This window comes from Panulirus ornatus, chromosome 20, assembly GCF_036320965.1.
Source record: "Panulirus ornatus isolate Po-2019 chromosome 20, ASM3632096v1, whole genome shotgun sequence".
NCBI lineage: Eukaryota > Metazoa > Arthropoda > Malacostraca > Decapoda > Palinuridae > Panulirus > Panulirus ornatus.
Genome location: NC_092243.1, coordinates 72,301,633 through 72,323,174, shown reverse-complemented (window position 1 = coordinate 72,323,174; position 21,542 = coordinate 72,301,633). Strand labels below are relative to the sequence as shown.

The following is a 21,542-nucleotide window of genomic DNA, read 5'->3' as shown; positions in this document are numbered from 1 at the left end:
AATTATTCTCTTAATCTCAATTACAATATGCAAATTATATGCCTCTATAGTGCTCTTTACTTTTACCTACCCTAACCTATGTACATTGGAGTTCATACCTCTACCTCAGCATTTACATCAGTGCTTCTTGAAAGTTTCTTGCACTCTCGAGCTTAAATATTCCCATTCCCATGAGCTTTCAGTGTCCCAGTTTTCTCCCTTGCATGACTTTACTTATAATTTCAGATTTTCCCCTACCATACATGGAAAACTTACTCCTAAATATCTAAGCTCATCAACAGCTTCCAGTTTTCACAAAGCAAACTCCATAAACAATCTGACCCTACATCTCTTCTAAAAACACCCCTCCTTACTTCTACCTCAAGTAATTTTCAGCATGCTCTTATACACATCAATAAACTGGCCCATCAATCAATCTAACTCTGATTTAGACAGCATCATCTGCATACAACCAGTGTGTCAAATTCAATTCTCTTTCTCCATGGTCAAGTACCACACTATAATCATCCCATCTTGTTCTAATCTCATGCCGTATCCCACTCATAAAAACAATGAAAATATCAAAGTGATTTCACATACCCTTGATGCACTCCTGCAATCATTTCAGACCACTCACTCATGCTACCACTTATTCTCTATATACACTAATTTCTCGACAGCACTGAAGTCTTCCAAGCATGTTACATGGAATCATAACTTACCCAAGTGGTTTTTTATTCACTTTATCATATGCCTTTTCTTTTTTTTTCATTCATATTCACCATTTCCCGCATTAGTGAGGTAGCAATAAACACAGAGGACTTAGCCTTAGATGGAAAATCCTCACTTGGCCCCCTTCTCTGTTCCTTCTTTTGGAAAAGTAAAAAATGAAGAGGAGGATTTCCAGACCTCTGCTACCTCCCCTTTAAGTCACCTTTACGACACACAGGGAATACGTGGGAAGTATTCTTACTCCCCTATCCTCTATATCCATAAATATTGTATAGGTACCCATATGTATCAACACATCCATTTTCATAATTTGCTTGACCTTTTAGAGCATAATGAAAGATTTTTTTAGTTCATTACCTAAGTTTTGATGGATTAAGCAAGGAAAAACCAACATGAGATATCTGACGTTATGATCTGCCCATTTTCATTTGAGCTAAATTCTTCTTCCATACCATTCCATTTTTTGTAAAAAAGTTTGCGGCACAGGATTAAAAAATTTCTTCAATTCCAAAAATAATAAACACTATCTAGATTAACAACATCCAGAAAGGCAGCTCCATGTATAGCCAGCCAAAAAGTTCACCATATATATTTCATTCTGTCTGTATGAAGAACAGGCAAGTATCTAGGCTGTGATGTCATTGCACTTTCTTCTTCAGTTCCTGCCACTGATAAACATGTCCTTCACAGAATTTACTACATAATTCAAGCCCTCCTCCTTTGTGAACTAAATTGATAAGAATTTCAAAAACTGTTCTCTTGGTTAATCCCTTGAATTAACAAAATTCAGGATCAAAGTCAGCTGATTCACTGAAATAGTGTCTGGTGACAAATCTATAAAAGCAGATAAGTACTCTAACTGGTGAATTTCACTGAATACTGCAAAAAAAAAGTCAACTCTCACAGTAATAATTTCACTACACTTGCTGGAAAACAGTAACTCAGAATGCTACTTCCTTTACTTAAAAATGATAAATATCAGTTAATATATACAAATCTAATATTCCTATATGTTTCCAATGTTGTGTGAATTAGCACATTCATTCTTTCTTAAAGCAAAAGTTCAGCACTCTATATGAGAAATGACTGCAAGCATTCTTCATTAGCAAAGCAATGGTTTTCTGTATCAATATCAGTGGAAGCTGTCCCTTCATATCTTCTCAGCCAACAAATTAAAAGAGCAGCTTCTCAGTACATATAACTTGTATTGTCTGGCATTTGCCAAAGCTAGTAGTGTAAGTAATAGATACGAGAATGTCAATTACAAGAGCATTTCCAGTAAAACTTATTGAAAAAATAATAATAATATTTCAGGTAGTTTTTCTGTAAAAAAAAACCGCAATTTCAATAGGTTGTAAGAAATACATACACAAAAGTAACAGCAATTTTCTTCATACTCACTTGCTTCTTCCATCCTAGTGAGATAGAATCAGGATCAAACAAACAATATTTCTTTTGCAAAAATCCACACTACACCTGCCATGAATAGTGTAATGAATTTGCAAAAATCCACACTATACCTGTCATGTATAGTGTAATGAAACGAGAGCCCAAAATATCACATATGAAGTAAAGTATTCTAGGTTACATGCATTCACTAATTATGCATCTACGCGGAATTACTGAATCTGAATCCTCCTGTTACAGATTTGTCAGAATCAACTGGGGTTGAAGAGGGTAAACAATGCCAAAATAACACTCTTCCACTGGTATTATAAATCTATTCAACTATCTCATCATATTCATTGGTCACAGGAACAAAAAAGTATTGTACAATTTTTCAACAAGCTAATGATCTGCTTAATTTTGCTTATCAAATATATCACGCCTTCTAATGGCAGGCAGAAGCTTAAAACATACCAGCCAACCATTAAAAAAATGCACATTTATCAGTCACTTTATCATAAAATTATTCTGCATTTTCAATGAGCACTGGACCTGACACTGGTACACCTTCAACTTGCTCCAATTTGAACCAATCACACAATATGGTGTTCAGCTATTCTAATCTAGGAATGGCTATTGCATTTGTGCTGCAAATGCTTTTTCTCTTACCAATTCAGCAAAACCTTGAACAGCTCTTCTCTTTGAGCCGTAAGGGAATTTTTGATGTTAAAATACAAAACAAAATAAATTCTGAAAAATATTCTTCATTGTATGGGTTGTGACCCTTTATCATTCAGTGTCTTGTTGGATTTCGTTTTTAACAAAACAAAGAAAACTAATCAAAATCCATCAAACAGTTCAATTGAAAGCCCTGCCTAAAAATCATGCAACACACAGGTCTATTTTTGTCTGAGCTTCAAGCTTAGCCAAGGGAAGAGCATATGCTGATCAGCAATCAGCAAATCAGTGCCCCGGGCTTTGATCACTCTCTTGTCCACTATATTTACCCCAGTATAATGGATTTATCTATTTTCATTCTTTTCCCTTACTTCTGTGACCACAAGTGACCTAAAATGTCTGGAAAATGGCAAGCAGGTGCTGGTGTTGGTAATGGGGCAAGAATTACAAAAACAAAACAGTTCTCATGTGAAAATTCAGATTAATAGGCGAGGCAAAGCTAGTACTTGCATTATATCGTGTTTCTGGGAACATGGTAGGTGTATTTCTCACACTATTTGTGCATGTTTTTCTGTGTACAATAGATCTACAATGTCTGAAAACAGCATGCAGGTGTTAAGTGTTGCTAATGTGGGTAGGAATCTAAGTAAAAGTAATAGGTATGGTGTGAAATATACACACGTCTTACACATACTGGTTAACACACATCATTCTCTTTCTTCTCTTAGCTGCACACTCAGCCACTGAAAAAATTAACTACTGCTTTAGGACAAACAGCAACTCAGGCATCCATCTCTGGGCACTCTCAAGTTTGCCATATGTACAAAGTGGATTTATTCTCATCTCTTTCCATATTTCCCTGTACACAAGAAACCCAGAATGTCTGGAAAATGACATACAGGTACTATAGTTGGAAATGCAGACAAGCATGAAAAGAAAAGAAATGTTTTGTATTTGAAAATTCAGGTAACAAGATGAGATGAAGTTAGTACTGTACTCACACAATATGGTGTTTTCAGCAGCAAGGTGGGTTTACTTCAAGTATCTCCTCTTACCTTTCTGTGTGAAAGAGATCCACAATGTCTGGAAAATGGCATGCTGGTGTTAAGTGTTGGTAATGTGGGAAAACATTTATGGAAAAGCAAGTTTAAACGTACAAAATGCAGGTTATAAGACGAACAGATGGTGGTTAAAGAAAGCATCAATTATTTCTTTTGCTCTGGCTCTGTGCACAACTAGTGAAAAGATCATATAGTAAAGCCATGAGCCAATCAGCATCTTGGGCCACCTATCTTGAACATATTTCTCATGGTTGTGTATACTGCAGGGTGGTGACTTTATTTATCATCACAGTGCCGGACAGTGTTGGTACCTTTCTTAAGCAGTCAAGGAAAAACATCAGTTTGGATATGAAAATGCCCATAAGGTGCACTGGGGCTAGTGAGCATTGGGTGAATGCATACAGGAGCTTGGGTTTGATGTGTCTTTCATTAGAACAATCCTGAAGAACTGGAACAAGATCAGGGCTTCTGTGTACTCCACTTCTTCATTAGTTATTATAAAAGTGACACTTTCAAGGACAATCAACTGGGCATTTAGATGGAGGACATAACTAACTGGTCTTCCCAAGATTCTCTCAACTGGACGTGTGAGAGCAGCATCATACCTTATTGCGTTTCTTGAAGTTTTTTCAATAATGTCATTAGATATCAGTACTAATAATCATGAAAAGATTCAAAACATACATCATACAGACACAATCATGAGGTGCTCTATTAGTAATATTCCAATGAAGCCCTTATGAATGACAAATGGTGTTACACATTCCCACTGAAGCCATGTTATAACAGACTAAATCCAATCAAAGCTCTTTGACCAGGAATGTATCCTTAGCATAATGATGAGAGACCTTTCAATCGTTTAACTCCTCTTCCTGGTCTCTTCTAATAAACACATATGGCATTTTCCCTTTTCCACTCCCCTAGTATGCTGCCTTTCTTTCTTGTCATCCTAAACTGTATTGCAAACATATCTGAAGACAACTTCAGCACATATGGTGAAGTTTCGTTAGGACGTTGAGCCTTGTATGGGTTTACACCCTTTAGGATTTTCTATACATTCAGTGCCTTCTCAGAATTCCTCCCTATTCCCTGTCGCAGCTGTTGGGGCTATCATGTCTTCTGCTGTTAGAACAAATTTGAATCTTTCATAAAGCTCTTCACGCAACCATCGTCATCCTCTACAACTTACAACCCTTTTCTCTGAATCACTAAGCCTAAACTTTTCAGCAAGTCTTTAACTGACAATTTACCTCTGATGAATTCATGGAAAAATTTTGGATTTTATAAAGTAATACAAAGGTTTTCAAACAGCAAATAAATAAATAGACCACTGGGTCCATACAGGGCTGTCTGAAGTAATGAGAGAGATCAGAAAATAAGTCTAATGTGGTAAGAGTAGAAAGAAATAGAGATAATTCTATGGAAATACAAATAATGTAACATGAAGATATGAAATGAAACAAATTGTTTATCAAGCCCACTCTTAAACATATCTATGGTACTGTGTTTAACAACTCTAATTGGTAAATCATTCCATACATTAACAAACCCGCTGAAGAAAAAGCACTCCACCTAATTATAAGTAAAATGTTTCCCCAACAGTTTCATCTGTGACTGAGTGAAATCGGATGATTATAGGCTTAAGCAGCTCGTTAGCTCAAGATCATCAAGGCCTTTGACAATGCCAAATGACTTAGAAATATTCAGTTTAAAGTTTCTCTGTTCGTCTTTTCTTTTTTTATCATACTTTGTCGCTGTTTCCCGTATCAGCGAGGTAGTGCAAGGAAACAGATGAAAGAAAGGTCCAACCCATCCAAATACACATGTATATATATAAACGCCCACACATGCACATATACATACCTATACATTTCAACATATACATACATATACATACACAGACATATACATACATACACATGTACATATTCAAACATACTGCCTTCGTCCATTCCCGTCGCCACCCTGCCACACATGAAAAGGTACCCACCCTCCCCCCACGTGTGCGCAAGGTAGCACTAGGAAAAGACAACAAAGGCCACATTCATTCACACTCAGTCTCTAGCCGTCTTGTGTAATGCACCGAAACCACAGCTCCCTCTCCACATCTAGGCCCCACAAAACTTTCCATGGCTTAACTCAAGATGCTTCACAGGCCCTGGTTCAATCCAGTGACAGCACGCCGACCACGGTATACCACATAGTTCCAATTCACTCTATTCCTTACACACCTTTCACCCTCCTGTATGTTCAGGCCCTAATCCCTCAAAATCTTTTTCACTCCATCCTTCCCCCTCTAATTTGGTCTCCCACTTCTCGTTCCTTCCACCTCTGACACATATATCCTCTTTGGCAATCTTTCCTCACTCATTCTCTCCAGGTGACCAAACCATTTCAAAACACCCTCTTCTGCTCTCTCAACCAAACTCTTTTTATTACCACACATCTCTCTTACCCTTTCATTACTTACTCCATCAAACCATCTCACACCACATATTGTCCTCGAACATTTCATATCCAACACATCCACCCTCCTCCGCATAACCCTATCTACAGCCCATGCCTTGCAACCATATAACGTTCGTTGTTGGAACCACTTTTCCTTCAAACATACACATTCTTGCTCTCTGAGGTAATGTTCTTGCCTTCCACACGTTCTTCAATGCTCCCAGAACCTTCACTTTCTCCCCCACAATGCAACTCACTTCTGCCTCCATAGTTCCATGTACTGCTAAATCCACTCCCAGATATCTAAAACACTTCACTTCCTCCAGTTTTCTCCATTCAAACTTACCTCCCAATTGACTTGTCCCTCAACCCTACTGAACCTAATAAACTTGCTGTTATTCACATTCTCTCAGCTTTCTTCTTTCACACACTTTACCAAACTCAGGCACCAGCTTCTGCAGTTTCTCACATGAATCAGCCACCAGCGCTGTATCATCAGCGAACAACAACTGACTCACTTCCCAAGTCCTCTCATCCACAACAGACTGTATACTTGCCCCTCTTTCCAAAACTGTTGCATTCACCTCTCTAACAACCCTATCCATAAACAAATTAAACAACCATGGAGACATCACGCACCCTTGCTGCAAACCGACATTCACTGGAACTAATCACTTTCCTCTCTACCTACTTGTACACATGCCTTACATCCTCGATAAAAACTTTTCACTGCTTCCAGCAACTTACCTCCCACACCATATACTCCCACACCATATACTCTTAATACCTTCCACAGAGCATCTCTACCAACTCTATCATATGCCTTCTCCAGATCCATAAATGCTACAGACAAATCCATTTGTTTTTCTAAGTATTTCTCATACATTCTCCAAAGCAAACAACTGATCCACACATCCTCTACCACTTCTGAAACCACACTGCTTTTCCCCAATCTGATGCTCTGTACATGCCTTCACCCTCTCAATCAATACCCTCCCATATAATTTCCCAGGAATGCTCAACAAACTTATACCTCTGTAATCTGAACACTCACCTTTATCCCCTTTGCCTTTGTACAATGGCACTATGCATGCATTCAGCCAATTATCAGGCACTTCACCATGAACCATACATACATTGAATATCCTCACCAACCGGTCAACAACACAGTCACCCCCTTTTTTAATAAATTCCACTGCAATACCATCCAAACACGCTGCCTTGCCAGCTTTCGTCTTCTGCAAAGCTTTCACTCCCTCTCCTCTGTTTACCAGACCCTTCTCCCTGACACTCTTACTTCGCACACCACCTCGACCAAAACATCACATATCTGCCACTCCATCATTCAACAAACCTTCAAAATACTCACTCCATCTCCTCACTTCACCACTACCTGTTATTACCTCCCCATTAGCCCCTTTCACCAATGTTCCCATTTGTTCTCTTGTCTTATGAACTTTATTTACCTCCTTTTAAAACATCTTTTTATTCTCCCTAAAATTTAATGGTACTCTCTCATCCAAACTCTCATTTGCCCTCTTTTTCACCTCTTGCACCTTTCTCTTGACCTCCTGCCTCTTTATTTTATACATCTCCCAGTCATTTGCACTATTTCCCAGCAAAAATTGTCCAAATGCCTCTGTCTTCTCTTTCACTAACAATTTTGCTTCTTCATCCCACCACTCACTACCCTTTCTAATCTGCCCACATTTCCGTATCTTTCTCTCATTCTAAAGAGTACATTTTTCTCATGTATGAGAATAGTTACTTTGGGAATCTGTCCATGTAATGTATTAAGCTCTTCATCCATTCTTTGTCCTCTTTAATGGGATATCATTATTTCTTCATCAGCATTCTTTATTTCTCATCAAGCTCCTACATCCCTGCCTCTCTTATTGCTAACATTTCCCTCTTTTTCCAAGTTTTCTTTACTTCAACCACTGTTTTCTGTCTCTTGGTATGTTCCTTACATTTATCATTCTTTTACTCCTTGCTTGGTATTAGCTTACTGATTATCTGTCCTCTTTTCTCATACCTGAGAACAACAGCATTATCTAATAAGCAAGACAAGCGATGAGCACTATGCACTACCCCAACCACAACATGACAAATTTTCACTCTAAGTACAAAAAAAGGTAGTATAATTTCAAATATGTTACTATGTTTCTGCCCCTGAAGGTCTCTTTCCAATTTGTTTAAAATCCTTTCAATAATGACTGTCCACTATGATCTGTAAAGGTGAAAATTCATGTCATTCAACCTGCTGTAGTACTCTGTTGCTATATCATATTCACATTCACTCATTTTTATAATATGCATCTCAATGATATCTAAGATACTGATGTCTGGTATACTTGTATAATTCCCTTCTACATCTAAAAACAGCATCATGTCATCTACAAAGAAAAGATCTGCCAAACTGTTCCCACAGATTAATTAACCACAGGAAATATTCTTTTTGTTTGTTGATCCATTACTATATTCTTTGTGTCTAACAAACATTACTCACTCCTATCTGCCATTCAATAAAATGAAAGTTAAGTCACCACCCCCTTAAAATCATACCAAGTTTCTCCTATCCCTTCACTATTTCTTCAACTTTCTTCATCTTTTGTTAATATTTCTGTAAAGACATTTAGCTTGTTTTTTGGTAGTCAGTAAGACACTTGGTTTATTGTGCCAATGGCTGTGATGCTTACCCCAATTAGTTTACATTCCTAGTGACTCATCTTCATTATCTGTTTTCCTTCCAGCCAACTATAGACATATACTGCTATAACTTCCAATATGAATTTGCTCTGCTCAGAATCTTTTATGTTGTTCCATGTTTGCTTCACCTTTCATTTTTTCATTATGCCAAGTTTCTGTTATATTGATGAGGACTCTGTTGTCATCCCTAGGGCAATCATTAATGTAGTTCACTTATCTGAATGTATATCATTATATATTATCTTCCAAAGGTTCACTATTCCTTTATTTACTCTCAGCAATGTCTTTGGTCTTTGTGTTTTCACATATTTTGTTTAACTTCTCCCATGAAGCAAGTTCACTTCTGTTTTACAAAGGGGCCTCCTTTTTTTATGATTATTCTTGCCCAGATCAGTTCATGCCAATGAACCATTTTGTTTTTCTGTTCAATACTTGTACATATTTTCCATATTCATGTTTCAGCCATACTTGGTTTCATTTTAGTATGGCCTCTCTGTTGATTTCCTTTTTCCTTCAAATGATTTGTGACCACATTTACTCCAGTATTTTTTTTGGTTTTCATCAAACAATCTTCATCTCTGTTCAAATCTTCCTGTACATCCATTTCCATCCTATGTTGACTGTCATTTCTTTTCTATCCTAAACCTCTATTACACTTAATTTTGAACCTTGTGTTTTCCTCATATTCCACTATACCTATATGTTTAAATATACATTTCTCTTTTGTTACACTTTTCATTATTCATATAGTGGGAGCTTGGCTTGGTATTCTGGTTGCATGAACCCACATTCATTTCCCCATTTGCATATATGACATCTGTCATACCTGCAAAAAATTCCTGAGAGAACTTACTTACATTTTTCCATAATATGACATCCTCTGACATCATAATTTCCAAACAAGTAAGTTCGCATACACATCTTGGGGTGATTATACTCATTTTCCCTAAGTCTGCATCTCCCTCTTAAATACTGTTTACATGTGTTATCATCCTCTGTCCTATCAGCTGGTGTCTCTTCAATTTCTTCACTTTGTTCTTTGTCATCCTTTGACAACACTCTTGTTGCTTTATTCCCACACTTTTTATTACTTAAGCTGCAGTTTTATTTTGATTTTCACTTGACTCATTCACACTTTCTTGAATCTCTATATTTTCTTTGCTTCTGTTCCGTTCTTATCACCATCATCTTCATGCTCTATACCAATATCATTTTTTTTCACCTACAATGTCATTTTCTCCTTAACCCATATTGTAATCTCTGTTTTATTCCTCAGAGTGCATGTATTACAGTGCAACAAATGTCTACCATCTTCATCATATACTTCTAAATGGTAGTCCTGTCTTCCCTGTACACAGTCTATACAAAGGAAGACGGCAAATAATTTGCCTATCTTTAACACTTTAACCGGCCCTCCCCTAGATCCACATTTACTCAGCACAGGAGACCTCACTTAGATCTGCAGTCCTTGCTTTCCTCCAAATAACTGAATATCTGCTGATCTAGTGAGGTGCTACAAGATAACTAAGGCCTCCATGTACAACAATTTCACACAAGTTCTTTAGTTACTAATCAGCCATAGCAAGGAGAGGGTGTTACACTCTACACTGCTAGGTGTAAATGTTACTGAGTGGTAGTAGCTCTGCAGTGATGACAAAACTAGTAATCCTGAAGATAATGTGTTTTATAATAATAAAAAATAACAAATGCATAAAACACCAAATAAACACTGGAGTGACAGGCAAGACATGTTGACACCAGGCTGTGTAGCACTCAGTGCTATCTCAACAAAACACTCCCACCTTAAATTTTTTTCATCTACAGGCTAAGTCTGAAGCTTATCTAATTGTTTCTTTATCATCATTACTATATGAAGTTTTTTCATTTCATGGGAGAACATGTTTCCCCTTTACAAGAAAACACACATTTTCCAGAGCCCCACAAAATCTATGTACCTGCTCAATTGGATTAAGAAAGGAGAATGGGAGTTTTTGCTGAATTACAAACCAGTCTTTCTAACACGAGTGGTCTGTAAGACACCCAAAAGATACTAAAAAATGACTGCATGCAAAAGAGAAAGTAACTAAGAGGGAAAAAACACATATTCCATTAGGTTCACACTATAAAAATCTCAAGACTTTTATGATAGTGATAATTGTCTTAAACCAGTGATATATAAGTAGACTTGTATTCCTGAACTACCAAAAAGCTTGACAATGAACATCACTGGATGATTAAGCACCTGGATATACAGATAGAAATGAAGTACAGATGCCTTCATTCTGGACAGACTATTACCTTAGTAAAGGGTAGAAAAAACACTCTTGAAATGGGTTGAGATCACCCATACCATTCTACAGGGATCAGTCTACAATCCACTGCTCTCAATATACTTTATGTTAATACCTTGCCTGATGGCCTAGACTCCTACCAAAGCATTTTTGATCACAACGCCAAGGTCATAAGAAAAGTACGGAATGGTCTCATAAATCTTTTCTTTTTTTCATACTATTCGCCATTTCCCGCATTAGCGAGGTTGCGTTAAGAACAAAGGACTGGACCTTTGAGGGAATATCCTCAAATGGCCCCCTTCTCTGTCCCTTCTTTTGGAAAATTAAAAAAAACGAGAGGTGAGGATTTCCAGCCCCCCGCTCCCTTCCCTTTTAGTCGCCTTCTACGATACGCAGGGAATACGTGGGAAGTATTCTTTCTCCCCTATCCCCAGGGATATTTTTTTGCCTTGTCGCCGTCCCCCGCGCTTGCGAGGCAGCGCGAGGAAACAGACGAAAGAAACGGCCCAACCCACCCCCACACACATGCACATACACACGTCCACACACGCAAATATACACACCCACACAGCCCTCCATGGCCCACCCCAGACGCTTCACACGCCCCGACTCAATCCACTGACAGCACGTCAACCCAGGCACACCACATCGATCCAACTCACTCTATTCCCCCCCCCACCCTCCCGCACGTTCAGGCCCCGATCACACAAAATCCCCCCCACTCCATCTCCCCCCCCCCCCCCCGACACGCACATCCTCCCGGTCAATCTCTCCTCACTCACTCTCTCAATACAAATAAGTGCTAAATAATGTGGGTGCAATGTGGTGAAAGAAGGCCACAGGATAATCATAATCTTAAGAGGAATTGAGCTACAAGTACCAGCATATGAAAAAGACCTCATAGCTGACTCTGGCTAATTTGTTGCCGAAGCTTCATATCAGAACTGTTACAGAGGTAAACTGTCTTCTGGTAAACATCAGAATTGCATTTAAGTACAAGGATACAGGAATGTTTATCAAACTTTTGACAAAACAACTCAAATGTTCTTTTAAAGTATGGTCATCACATATAAAAATCACATATCTAATTGAGAGTCCAAAGTAAGGCAACTGGTATGGTAACTGAGAGAGGAGAGCTGAACTACAATGAACAGCTAATGCTACAACTCTACCCACCACAGACAAAAGAATAGTTATTGGTGATGATGCTGACAGTAACCATTTCTCCACAAGATTCAAAGACTGAATAACCCCGCCACACATGAAATAACATCAACCCCCCACCCTGCGAGATAGCGAAAAGACAAAAAAGGCCACATTCGTTCACTCTCAGTCTCTAGCTGTCATGTGTTGCACCGAAACCACAGCTCCCTTTCCACATCCAGGCCCCACAAAACTTTCCATGGTTTACCACAGACACATCACATGCCCTGGCTCAATCCACTGACAGCATGTCAACCCTGGTATACCACATCATTCCAATTCACTCTATTCCTTGCACGCCTTTCACCCTCCTGTATATTCAGGCCCCGATCCCTCAAAATCTTTTTCACTCCATCCTTCCACCTCCAATTTGGTCTCCCACTTCTCCTTGTCCCTCCACCTCTGACACATATGTCCTCTATGTCAATCTTTCCTCACTCATTCTCTCCATGTGACCAAACCATATCAACACACCCTCTTCTCTCTCAACCAAACTCTTTTTATTACCACACACCTCTCTTACCCTTTCATTATTTTCTCGATCTAACCACCTCACACCACATATTGTCCTCAAACATTTCATTTCCAACACATCCACCCTCCTCTGCACAACCCTATCAATAGTCCATGCCTCAAAACCACATAACATTCTTAGAACCACTATTCCTTCAAACTTACCCATTTTTGCTCTCCAAGGTAACATTCTTGCCTTCCACACATTCTTCAACACTCCCAGAACCTTTGCCCCCTCCCCCACCTTGTAACTCACTTCCATGGTTCCATCCACTGCTAAATCCACTCCCAGATATCGAAAATACTTCACTTCCTCCAGATTTACTCCATTTAAACTTACCTCCCAATTAACTTGTCCCTCAACCCTTCTGAAACTAATAACCTTGCTCTTATTCACATTTGCTCTCAGCTTTCTTGTTTCATATACTTTACCAAATTCGTACACTTGCCTTACATCCTCAATAAAAACTTTTCACTGCTTCTAGCAACTTACTTCCCACATCATATACTCTTAAAACCTTCCACAAAGCATCTATATCAACTCTATCATACGCCTTCTCCAGATCCATAAATGCTACATACAAATCCATCTGTTCTTCTAAGTACTTCTCAAATACATGCTTCAATGCAAACACCTGATCCACACATCCTCTACCACTTCTGAAACCACACTGCTCCTCCCCAATCTGATGCTCTGTACATGCCTTTACCCTCTCAATCAATACCCTCCCACATAATTTCCCAGGAATACTCAACATACTTATGCCTCTGTAATTTGAACACTCAACATTATCCCCTCTGCCTTTGTACAATGGCACTATGCAAGCATTCCACCAATCCTTAGGCATTTCACCATGATCCATACATACACTGAATATCTTTACCAACCTATCAACGACACAGTCACCCCCTTTTTTAATAAATTCCACTGCAATACCATCCAAACCCGCAACCTTGCCAGCTTTCATCTTTCACAAAGCTTTCACCACCTCTTCTCTGTTTACCAAACCATTGTCACTGACCCTCTCACTTCGCACACCACCTTGACCAAACCACCCTATATCTGCGACTCTATCATCAAACTCATTCAACAAACCTTCAAAATACTCACTCCATCACTACCTGTTATTACCTCCCCATTTGCCCCCTTAACCGATGTTCCCATTTGTTCTCTTGTCTTATGCACTTTATTTACCTCCTTCCAGAACATCTTTTTATTCTCCCTAAAATTTCATGATACTCTCTCACCCTAACTCATTTGCCCTCTTTTTCACCTCTTGCACCTTTCTCTTGACCTCCTGCCACTTTCTTTTATACATCTCCTAGTCATTTGCACTACTTCCCAGCAAAAATCGTCCAAATGCCTCTGTCTTCTCTTTCACTAACAATCTTACCTCTTCATCCCACCACTCACTACCCTTTCTAATCTGCCCACCTCCCATCTTTTTCATGCCACATGCCTTAGATAAGTATCCAATTAATCAACCAAAGCCTTCGAGAACAAGAGCAACTGGGTTGACTGCAGACCAACTGCTGTAGCCAGGATTCAAACCTATGTGGGCTTAACCCCAGGTAGCCAGTCAACATCTAATGTCCACCAACCATTCTAAATTGTTTAGTAATAAGTCCAAAATCTCTTCCAAAATACAGCAAGGTGAGATTTTCATTCTAAAGTGTTGCTGTGTTGATTATTAAGTTTACTACAAGATGTTACAGAAAATTATGAAAATATTCATAACAGTTCAGATTTAAGTATCAACCATGAATACCTCAAAATCTTAAAACTCTTCTATCCTTTCTTAATTTTCCATTGTCCCTTTTTGTCTCATATAAGCAATATATAATTATTCTACTCTTTATATTCATAAACTTAACTTTAGCATAATTTCCTTAAACATCATATACAATAAAGTTCTCTTTATGTGATTTCTTTTATACATTCTGTTACCTATGATTCAAAGATCACTAAGCTCAACCATCTTGGAGACTTGACAACATCGCTGACATAATTTATAACTCTGTTTTCTTAAACTAGTACCATATGTACTAATGCAACGGTCATCAAATGAAATTATTACATAACCACAAGAGTCAAAGATATAATTTAGACAACAGGTGAATACGAATAAATTGGTAAATACAATAAAGCCATGTGGTTAGGCATCTGGTGATGGCCAGATAAATGGTGAGACAATACCGAGTATCTAATTACCAGAAAGAGTAGGAAGAGATTAATTCAGTTTGCTGGCAATTATAACTGTATAATATCATGTAAGGGATACTCACCATATGATAAACTGACTTACAATTAGATGGTAAATATGCATACACACAACATTTCAGACACAAAACTGTAAAGATAAATTTCTGGAATGTCTTCCTTGCATCTTTATAAAACAGATGCTTTTTCTTAAATATAACACTGACAAACCTATACTCATACACTATACAGAAGCATAACCTTACCTGAGTAGAATGCACAAGAAATGTGGAAGGAAAGATAAGCAAATGAACTCATTTTAGACATAAAGGAAATGAAATGCTCACCATGGGATAAAGAGACTGTGAATCTAAGTGGACAGGAAGAGAGGTGTCCTGGTTCATATCTCTGTTGTATCCTTGACCTCCTGAACTACATTCACCAGCCTCACTGAGATTCTGCCACTGAAACAAACAGAATCTTGATCAAAAGGAGAAGTACCACATTATCTTACTAGCACTTTTATATGTCATTAAAAGAAATATTAGAAATGAAATCTAGTACATTCAAATGAAATTACAACCTTAGATATGACAATTAATCACATAACAAGAAAGAATTCATCTCTGGACTGAAATCCTTTTGAATGAATGTGGAAGAGAAGGCCCACAAAGCTACCAAATTACAATACAGTACATACAAAATAACAGAGAGGGACAATCAATAACAGGATTATATAATACAGAGAAAACACCTACTGCTTGCAGCAATATGGGTCCTGGTTGAGCTTCTGAACTATTTTCTGATTGTTGGAACTGATGGTGAAGAAAAGACTGATCATGGCATTGCTCATTATATTCGCCAGACATTTTGAGGTTTGGCTGGTCCTCTCCTGCTTCACTACTATCCACACCAACTTCTGGTACAAGAGTACCATAGTTAAACCCTGTATCTGTCATATCACTCTTACTCTCATCATCTAATAGTTCTTCTTTAATTGAAGCATCTTCAACTGTATTCTGAAAAAGAAAAAAAAGGAGAAAATAAGTTTTCCATTGACATTAAGTTTCACATTCTAACTACAGAAGCTTGAAGGACCTAACTACCCTTTGGTCCTACGAATCCCTTCATGAAACCTGCATATTTGAGGAGACTCTAACTCTATGTACTTACTTGACACAGTAAATCCAGCTGACCATCCCTCCCAGTCTGACCAATTTCCCTATGATGCACATAGGTAGGTACAAATACCATTTTGGTTTCTGTTCCCAAAGCCTGGTCATTTGTATAACTCCATTACCAGCAAAAGTTTACAAAACGGAAAGCCAACACATCACATAATTACTGAATGGGCGATGGGAACTTATAGATGGGCCACTGTGATGATAGGTTTCCCTATTTCTTATATTTAGACATCCTTGATCATCTCATGTCTTTCCTGATGACTATGACCACTCCCTTTAAAACATAATCTTTCCACTGCTTCAAAAACCTTACTATTTTACTTCATTCTTTCATTCATATGTTTTTCTTCATCCACAGCCCAGTCCTGCTGAGGACTTCAGCCCATGAATAAAAAAATTACTTATAAACTAAACCAATATGTAATAGCTACAATATATACAGTTAATTCTTTTAATGATATGAGAATAAGTAAAGCAAATTCCAAAAACACTTCTGGAAACACTTTCAAGTGGTCAGACTCATAGAGAAATACCACTGAAAACTGGAGGAACTTGACTGCTAAGAACATTGTTACACTTCAACTTCTGTTTCACCATATAATGCCAATGAATATTATGCTGACCATTAATAAACACTTTCATTAAGAAATGTAGCATTGAATGTTCCTGCATTACAATACTAAAAGTCACTGCAATGTCATATCTATTCATTATTAGGGCATCTCCTTGCCATGAAAGCCATATTTTGCCTAACAGTTTTCTTCGTCTCAAAAGTTTTCCCAACTCCCACTCCCCTCTAATAATTCATGGCACTGTAGCCAAATATAAATTGAAGCGAATTTACACTTAGTGTAATTCTCGCTCCCTGACCATGTCTCTTCCCCTTTCTGTACTCATTCTTCCCCATCCTACATATAAGGTACTAAGATCCCAACAGTTCCCAAACTAGGTTAAAAAGAATGCTATTATGTGCTGCATGTTCGACTTACACCTTATTATTGAAGTTCAGTTGTGCCACAGAAATGTATCTGTCCCCAGTTTTCAAACCCAGCAAAAACACCTGCCATAAGGTGCTTAAACAATAAATTACCAACTAAAATTTGAACAAGTGGCTCACTGATTCATTGCTCTTACCTATGATCATATAACAGTCAAAACTAGCCTGAGCACTTAATCAGAACCAAGAATGAAGATAATCAATGATTATGAAGTTCATCTCTGAACTTGGAAATTGAACTAAAACAAGAAAGATGTGGACAGGCATGCATTTGTGAACATTGACATGGATGTTTTGGGCAGTAGAAAACTTGTTCTTGTACTTTGAAGGGGCACATAAAAAATTATTTCATACATATCTATACAAAGAAAGTTATCAATATAAAAAAAAAGTGCTTTAAAAGTCATAAGAAACACTACATTGGGTGCTCGACAACAAAATGTGAAAATCTGGTGCCTTGACACAGGTCAACCTTAATCCAATTATCTGGCCATAAACAGGTTAATTTATTGCTATCTTTTAATTTTTGCTCAAATATCATGTGCTGATGTAATTAACTATAACATCAATTGGATAGATGGCATACATTTTCATAAAAAATGTAAACTGGGAAATCTGGAGAGGATGAATTGAAGTGGATCTAACAGCACAAAATGCTTAAAGACTTAGGAGTAAATGAAGTTAAGATATACTTGAACAAATACGTAAAAAATTAAGAATAAAAGTGTATGAAAGAATTAATGGTGTATATGGATAAAACAAATCCAAATCTTGTTGGTTTCACTACATGAGAACATACTTTCAGGGTAGTGCTCTGTGTTCCCTGTTCATCTAGCATGGGCACCATTATAAATGCCTAACACAGTCTGAAACATTGTTCATAACAACAGTAAGTCACTACTATACCTACATTAAGCTAATGCTCTTCTACAGGAAAATACTTCTTCACCTAGTGGGACAAAGGAGGAACATAATTATCATAGGTGATTTTATCTGAAGGTGGACAGTATCTCTAATGCAAATTAGAGTTATCGTCTATACATACCTCTACTTGTGACGAGGAACAATCCTGCACAGCTGCTTCATTTTCAGAATTTTTGTTTGCCTCATTAGTGATTCTACTGGACTGCCCCTGGTCAACTTGCCCACTTTCCATATCGTCAACACTGCTAGTATCTCCTTGGTATGACTTATGAATTGCTATCTGAGACTCCATCTGGTTCTCTTCTTGGTCATCATCAAAAAGACGTGGAGAGGATGGGGAGAACAACGCACCACCATGTAAGTCTCCATGATTAGGCTCTCGTCTTTTATGCCGCTTTGGATGTGGACTACTGCTACTATCCATCAAGCAGCGCCCTCTTCTATTGCTGGTAGGAGGCTCATCAGGAACAGCTAAACCTTTGATTTGTAAGAGTTCTGCAGCTTTAATCAGCTGTGCTAGGTCAGACTGAGCCACACTTACTATGCCAGCATACATATAGCTAAGAAGGGCCTCCACATCTTTACATTGAATATCCTTCAGCACTATGATAGGATGCTTGCAAGGAGTACTTTCAAACATTTTTGAGAAATAATCACTACAAGTTGACAGTACTAGCTTGTGTACTGGGTAGAATTTGCCTTCACAAGCTACAGTCACATCTGTGTACCTCTCCTACATGGGGGGAAAAAAGTGAATTCATAAATCAAAATCTGTTAAAGAGTTGAAAACTGAACAGTTATCCATAATAATTTTGCAGAAAACTAAAGAGGACAAAGTTATACTTCAAAATGTCAAAATACCCTCTCCCGATGCCCTTAGTTTTCTGATGGGGTCTATGCTACAATTATTTACAATCTTTTTTTATTGTTCACCAGAATTTACCACTAAATGGTGCAGGTATAGCAGAAGCATCTTTGTAAGGAACAAGAGAAATACAATGAAAAAACTGAGGAGAGAACCGTGAAAGTTTGGTACTTGAAACAACAGTGTTAAACAGCACAATCACAATTTCTCTGGGAAAATATGACTATCACACTGCTAAGACTTAACATGAGGAATATGATATGAGATGCAAGCACTAACGATCAGTTGAATAATGTATTCAAACATGGAAATTATATAAAGTGGCATTAAGTGATAGAGAGGGGTTGATACATGTAATGCTTATACAAGATTCATCTTAAATCAAGTTCTTAAACAAGAGTCAATTCTAAGGTTGTAAAAAATACATTTTTGTGACAAAACCATCACTTGCCCCCATATCAAGGTCTCTTACAAGCCTGTTAATTCAGTTGGCAAAATAGAACCCACAACAAAAAATGCGTTATTTAATGAATGCAGAAAAAGGTAACGATGTGTCCTAAAGACCTCCAAAATAAATTCTACCAAAGCACAAAAATATAATAACTCACTAACCCCTTTTTTCAATAGCATCACAATCAACCTAACTCTTATGTGATGTTGTATAACAGGTTTAGTCTTGTTTGTCTAAGGTCACTGAAGAAATACATCCTTATGGGGAAAGACGGACTGGGTAACAGTAGGCAGGTGATGATTCTGGCTCAGAAATTCACTTTTCACACATTCAAAGCTGACTTTTCAGTTTAGTACATCACCTGCCCTCTTAGCATAAAATCATAACAGAAAAATAACAGGAGAGGAGGACTAATTTGACTTGCTTAACTATGAAATATTGTCAGATATAAGCACTAGGTAAAGACAGCTTCAAGGCACTAGTATAATGACTATATTGTAAAATAGTTTTCTCTCATTAAGTCTTCGTTTGACTCTATCCTTTTAGGGTCACATATCTTTGTGACATCAATGGAATACACACTGTGCAGTCAGTAGAATGTCAGCAAAAAATGTGCATTACAGATTATAGAAGGAAAAAACTGTGTAAACCAGATTATGTCAGTATGCATTGAACTACTCAATATATCAAAAAACACAACAGAAAAGTTGATTTCAACATCTCTTCACTGAACTTAATTGAATCTATCATATTTTGTAGCTCACATCCCCATAATTAAAGTATTGCCACGAAAGCACATGAAAGCCAAAGGATGAATTACAGAGGGAACACAATGGAATCTGTAAGGACCTAAGTGTATGTTCATGTAACCCTCTTGATGCTATTATGGCTTCAAGTCATTTAGAAAAATCCTTAAATGTTGCAAATAAATCTAAAACCTTAAAACCTGCTTAATTCTAAGCATGGTTATTCTAATATATCTTAAAATCTAATGCTACTTTGAAAAAACAAACATATTCATATATTATTTTGCTTTGTCGCTGTCTCCCGCGTTTGCGAGGTAGCGCAAGGAAACAGACGAAAGAAATGGCCCAACCCACCCCCATACACAATGTATATACATACACGTCCATACACGCAAATATACATACCTATACATCTCAATGTACACATACATATACACACACAGACACATACATATATACCCATGCACACAATTCACACTGTCTGCCTTTATTCATTCCCATCGCCACCTCGCCACACATGGAATACCATCCCCCTCCCCCCTCATGTGTGCGAGGTAGCACTAGGAAAAGACAACAAAGGCACCATTCGTTCACACTCAGTCTCTAGCTGTCATGCAATAATGCCCGAAACCACAGCTCCCTTTCCACATCCAGGCCCCACACAACTTTCCATGGTTTACCCCTGACGCTTCACATGCCCTGATTCAATCCACTGACAGCACGTCAATCCCGGTATACCACATCGATCCAATTCACTCTTCCTTGCCCTCCTTTCATCCTCCTGCATGTTCAGGCCCCAATCACACAAAATCTTTTTCACTCCATCTTTCCACCTCCAATTTGGTCTCCCACTTCTCGTTCCCTCCACCTCCGACACATATATCCTGGTCATATATCTTGGTCAATCTTTCCTCACTCATTCTCTCCATGTGCCCAAACCATTTCAAAACACCCTCTTCTGCTCTCTCAACCACGCTCTTTTTATTTCCACACATCTCTCTTACCCTTACATTACTTACTCGATCAAACCACCTCACACCACACATTGTCCTCAAACATCTCATTTCCAGCACATCCATCCTCCTGCGCACATCTCTATCCATAGCCCACGCCTTGCAACCATACAACATTGTTGGAACCACTATTCCTTCAAACATACCCATTTTTGCTTTCCG

The 21,542-nt window shown here is 38.0% G+C and overlaps 1 protein-coding gene across 6 annotated transcripts in view; it reads right to left on the bottom strand.

The window, feature by feature from the left end:
- LOC139756127 (uncharacterized) overlaps positions 1-21,542 on the bottom strand; it is a 100,032-nt gene that overhangs the window by 62,835 nt on the left and 15,655 nt on the right. For all 6 annotated transcript variants that reach the window (XM_071675229.1, XM_071675225.1, XM_071675230.1 and 3 more), the window contains 3 exons: positions 18,427-19,038; positions 15,959-16,219; positions 15,548-15,664 (listed from right to left, as the gene is read on the bottom strand). In XM_071675229.1, the coding sequence (XP_071531330.1) occupies positions 15,548-15,664; positions 15,959-16,219; positions 18,427-19,038 (990 nt within the window). The remainder of the gene's footprint in view (positions 1-15,547; positions 15,665-15,958; positions 16,220-18,426; positions 19,039-21,542) is intronic.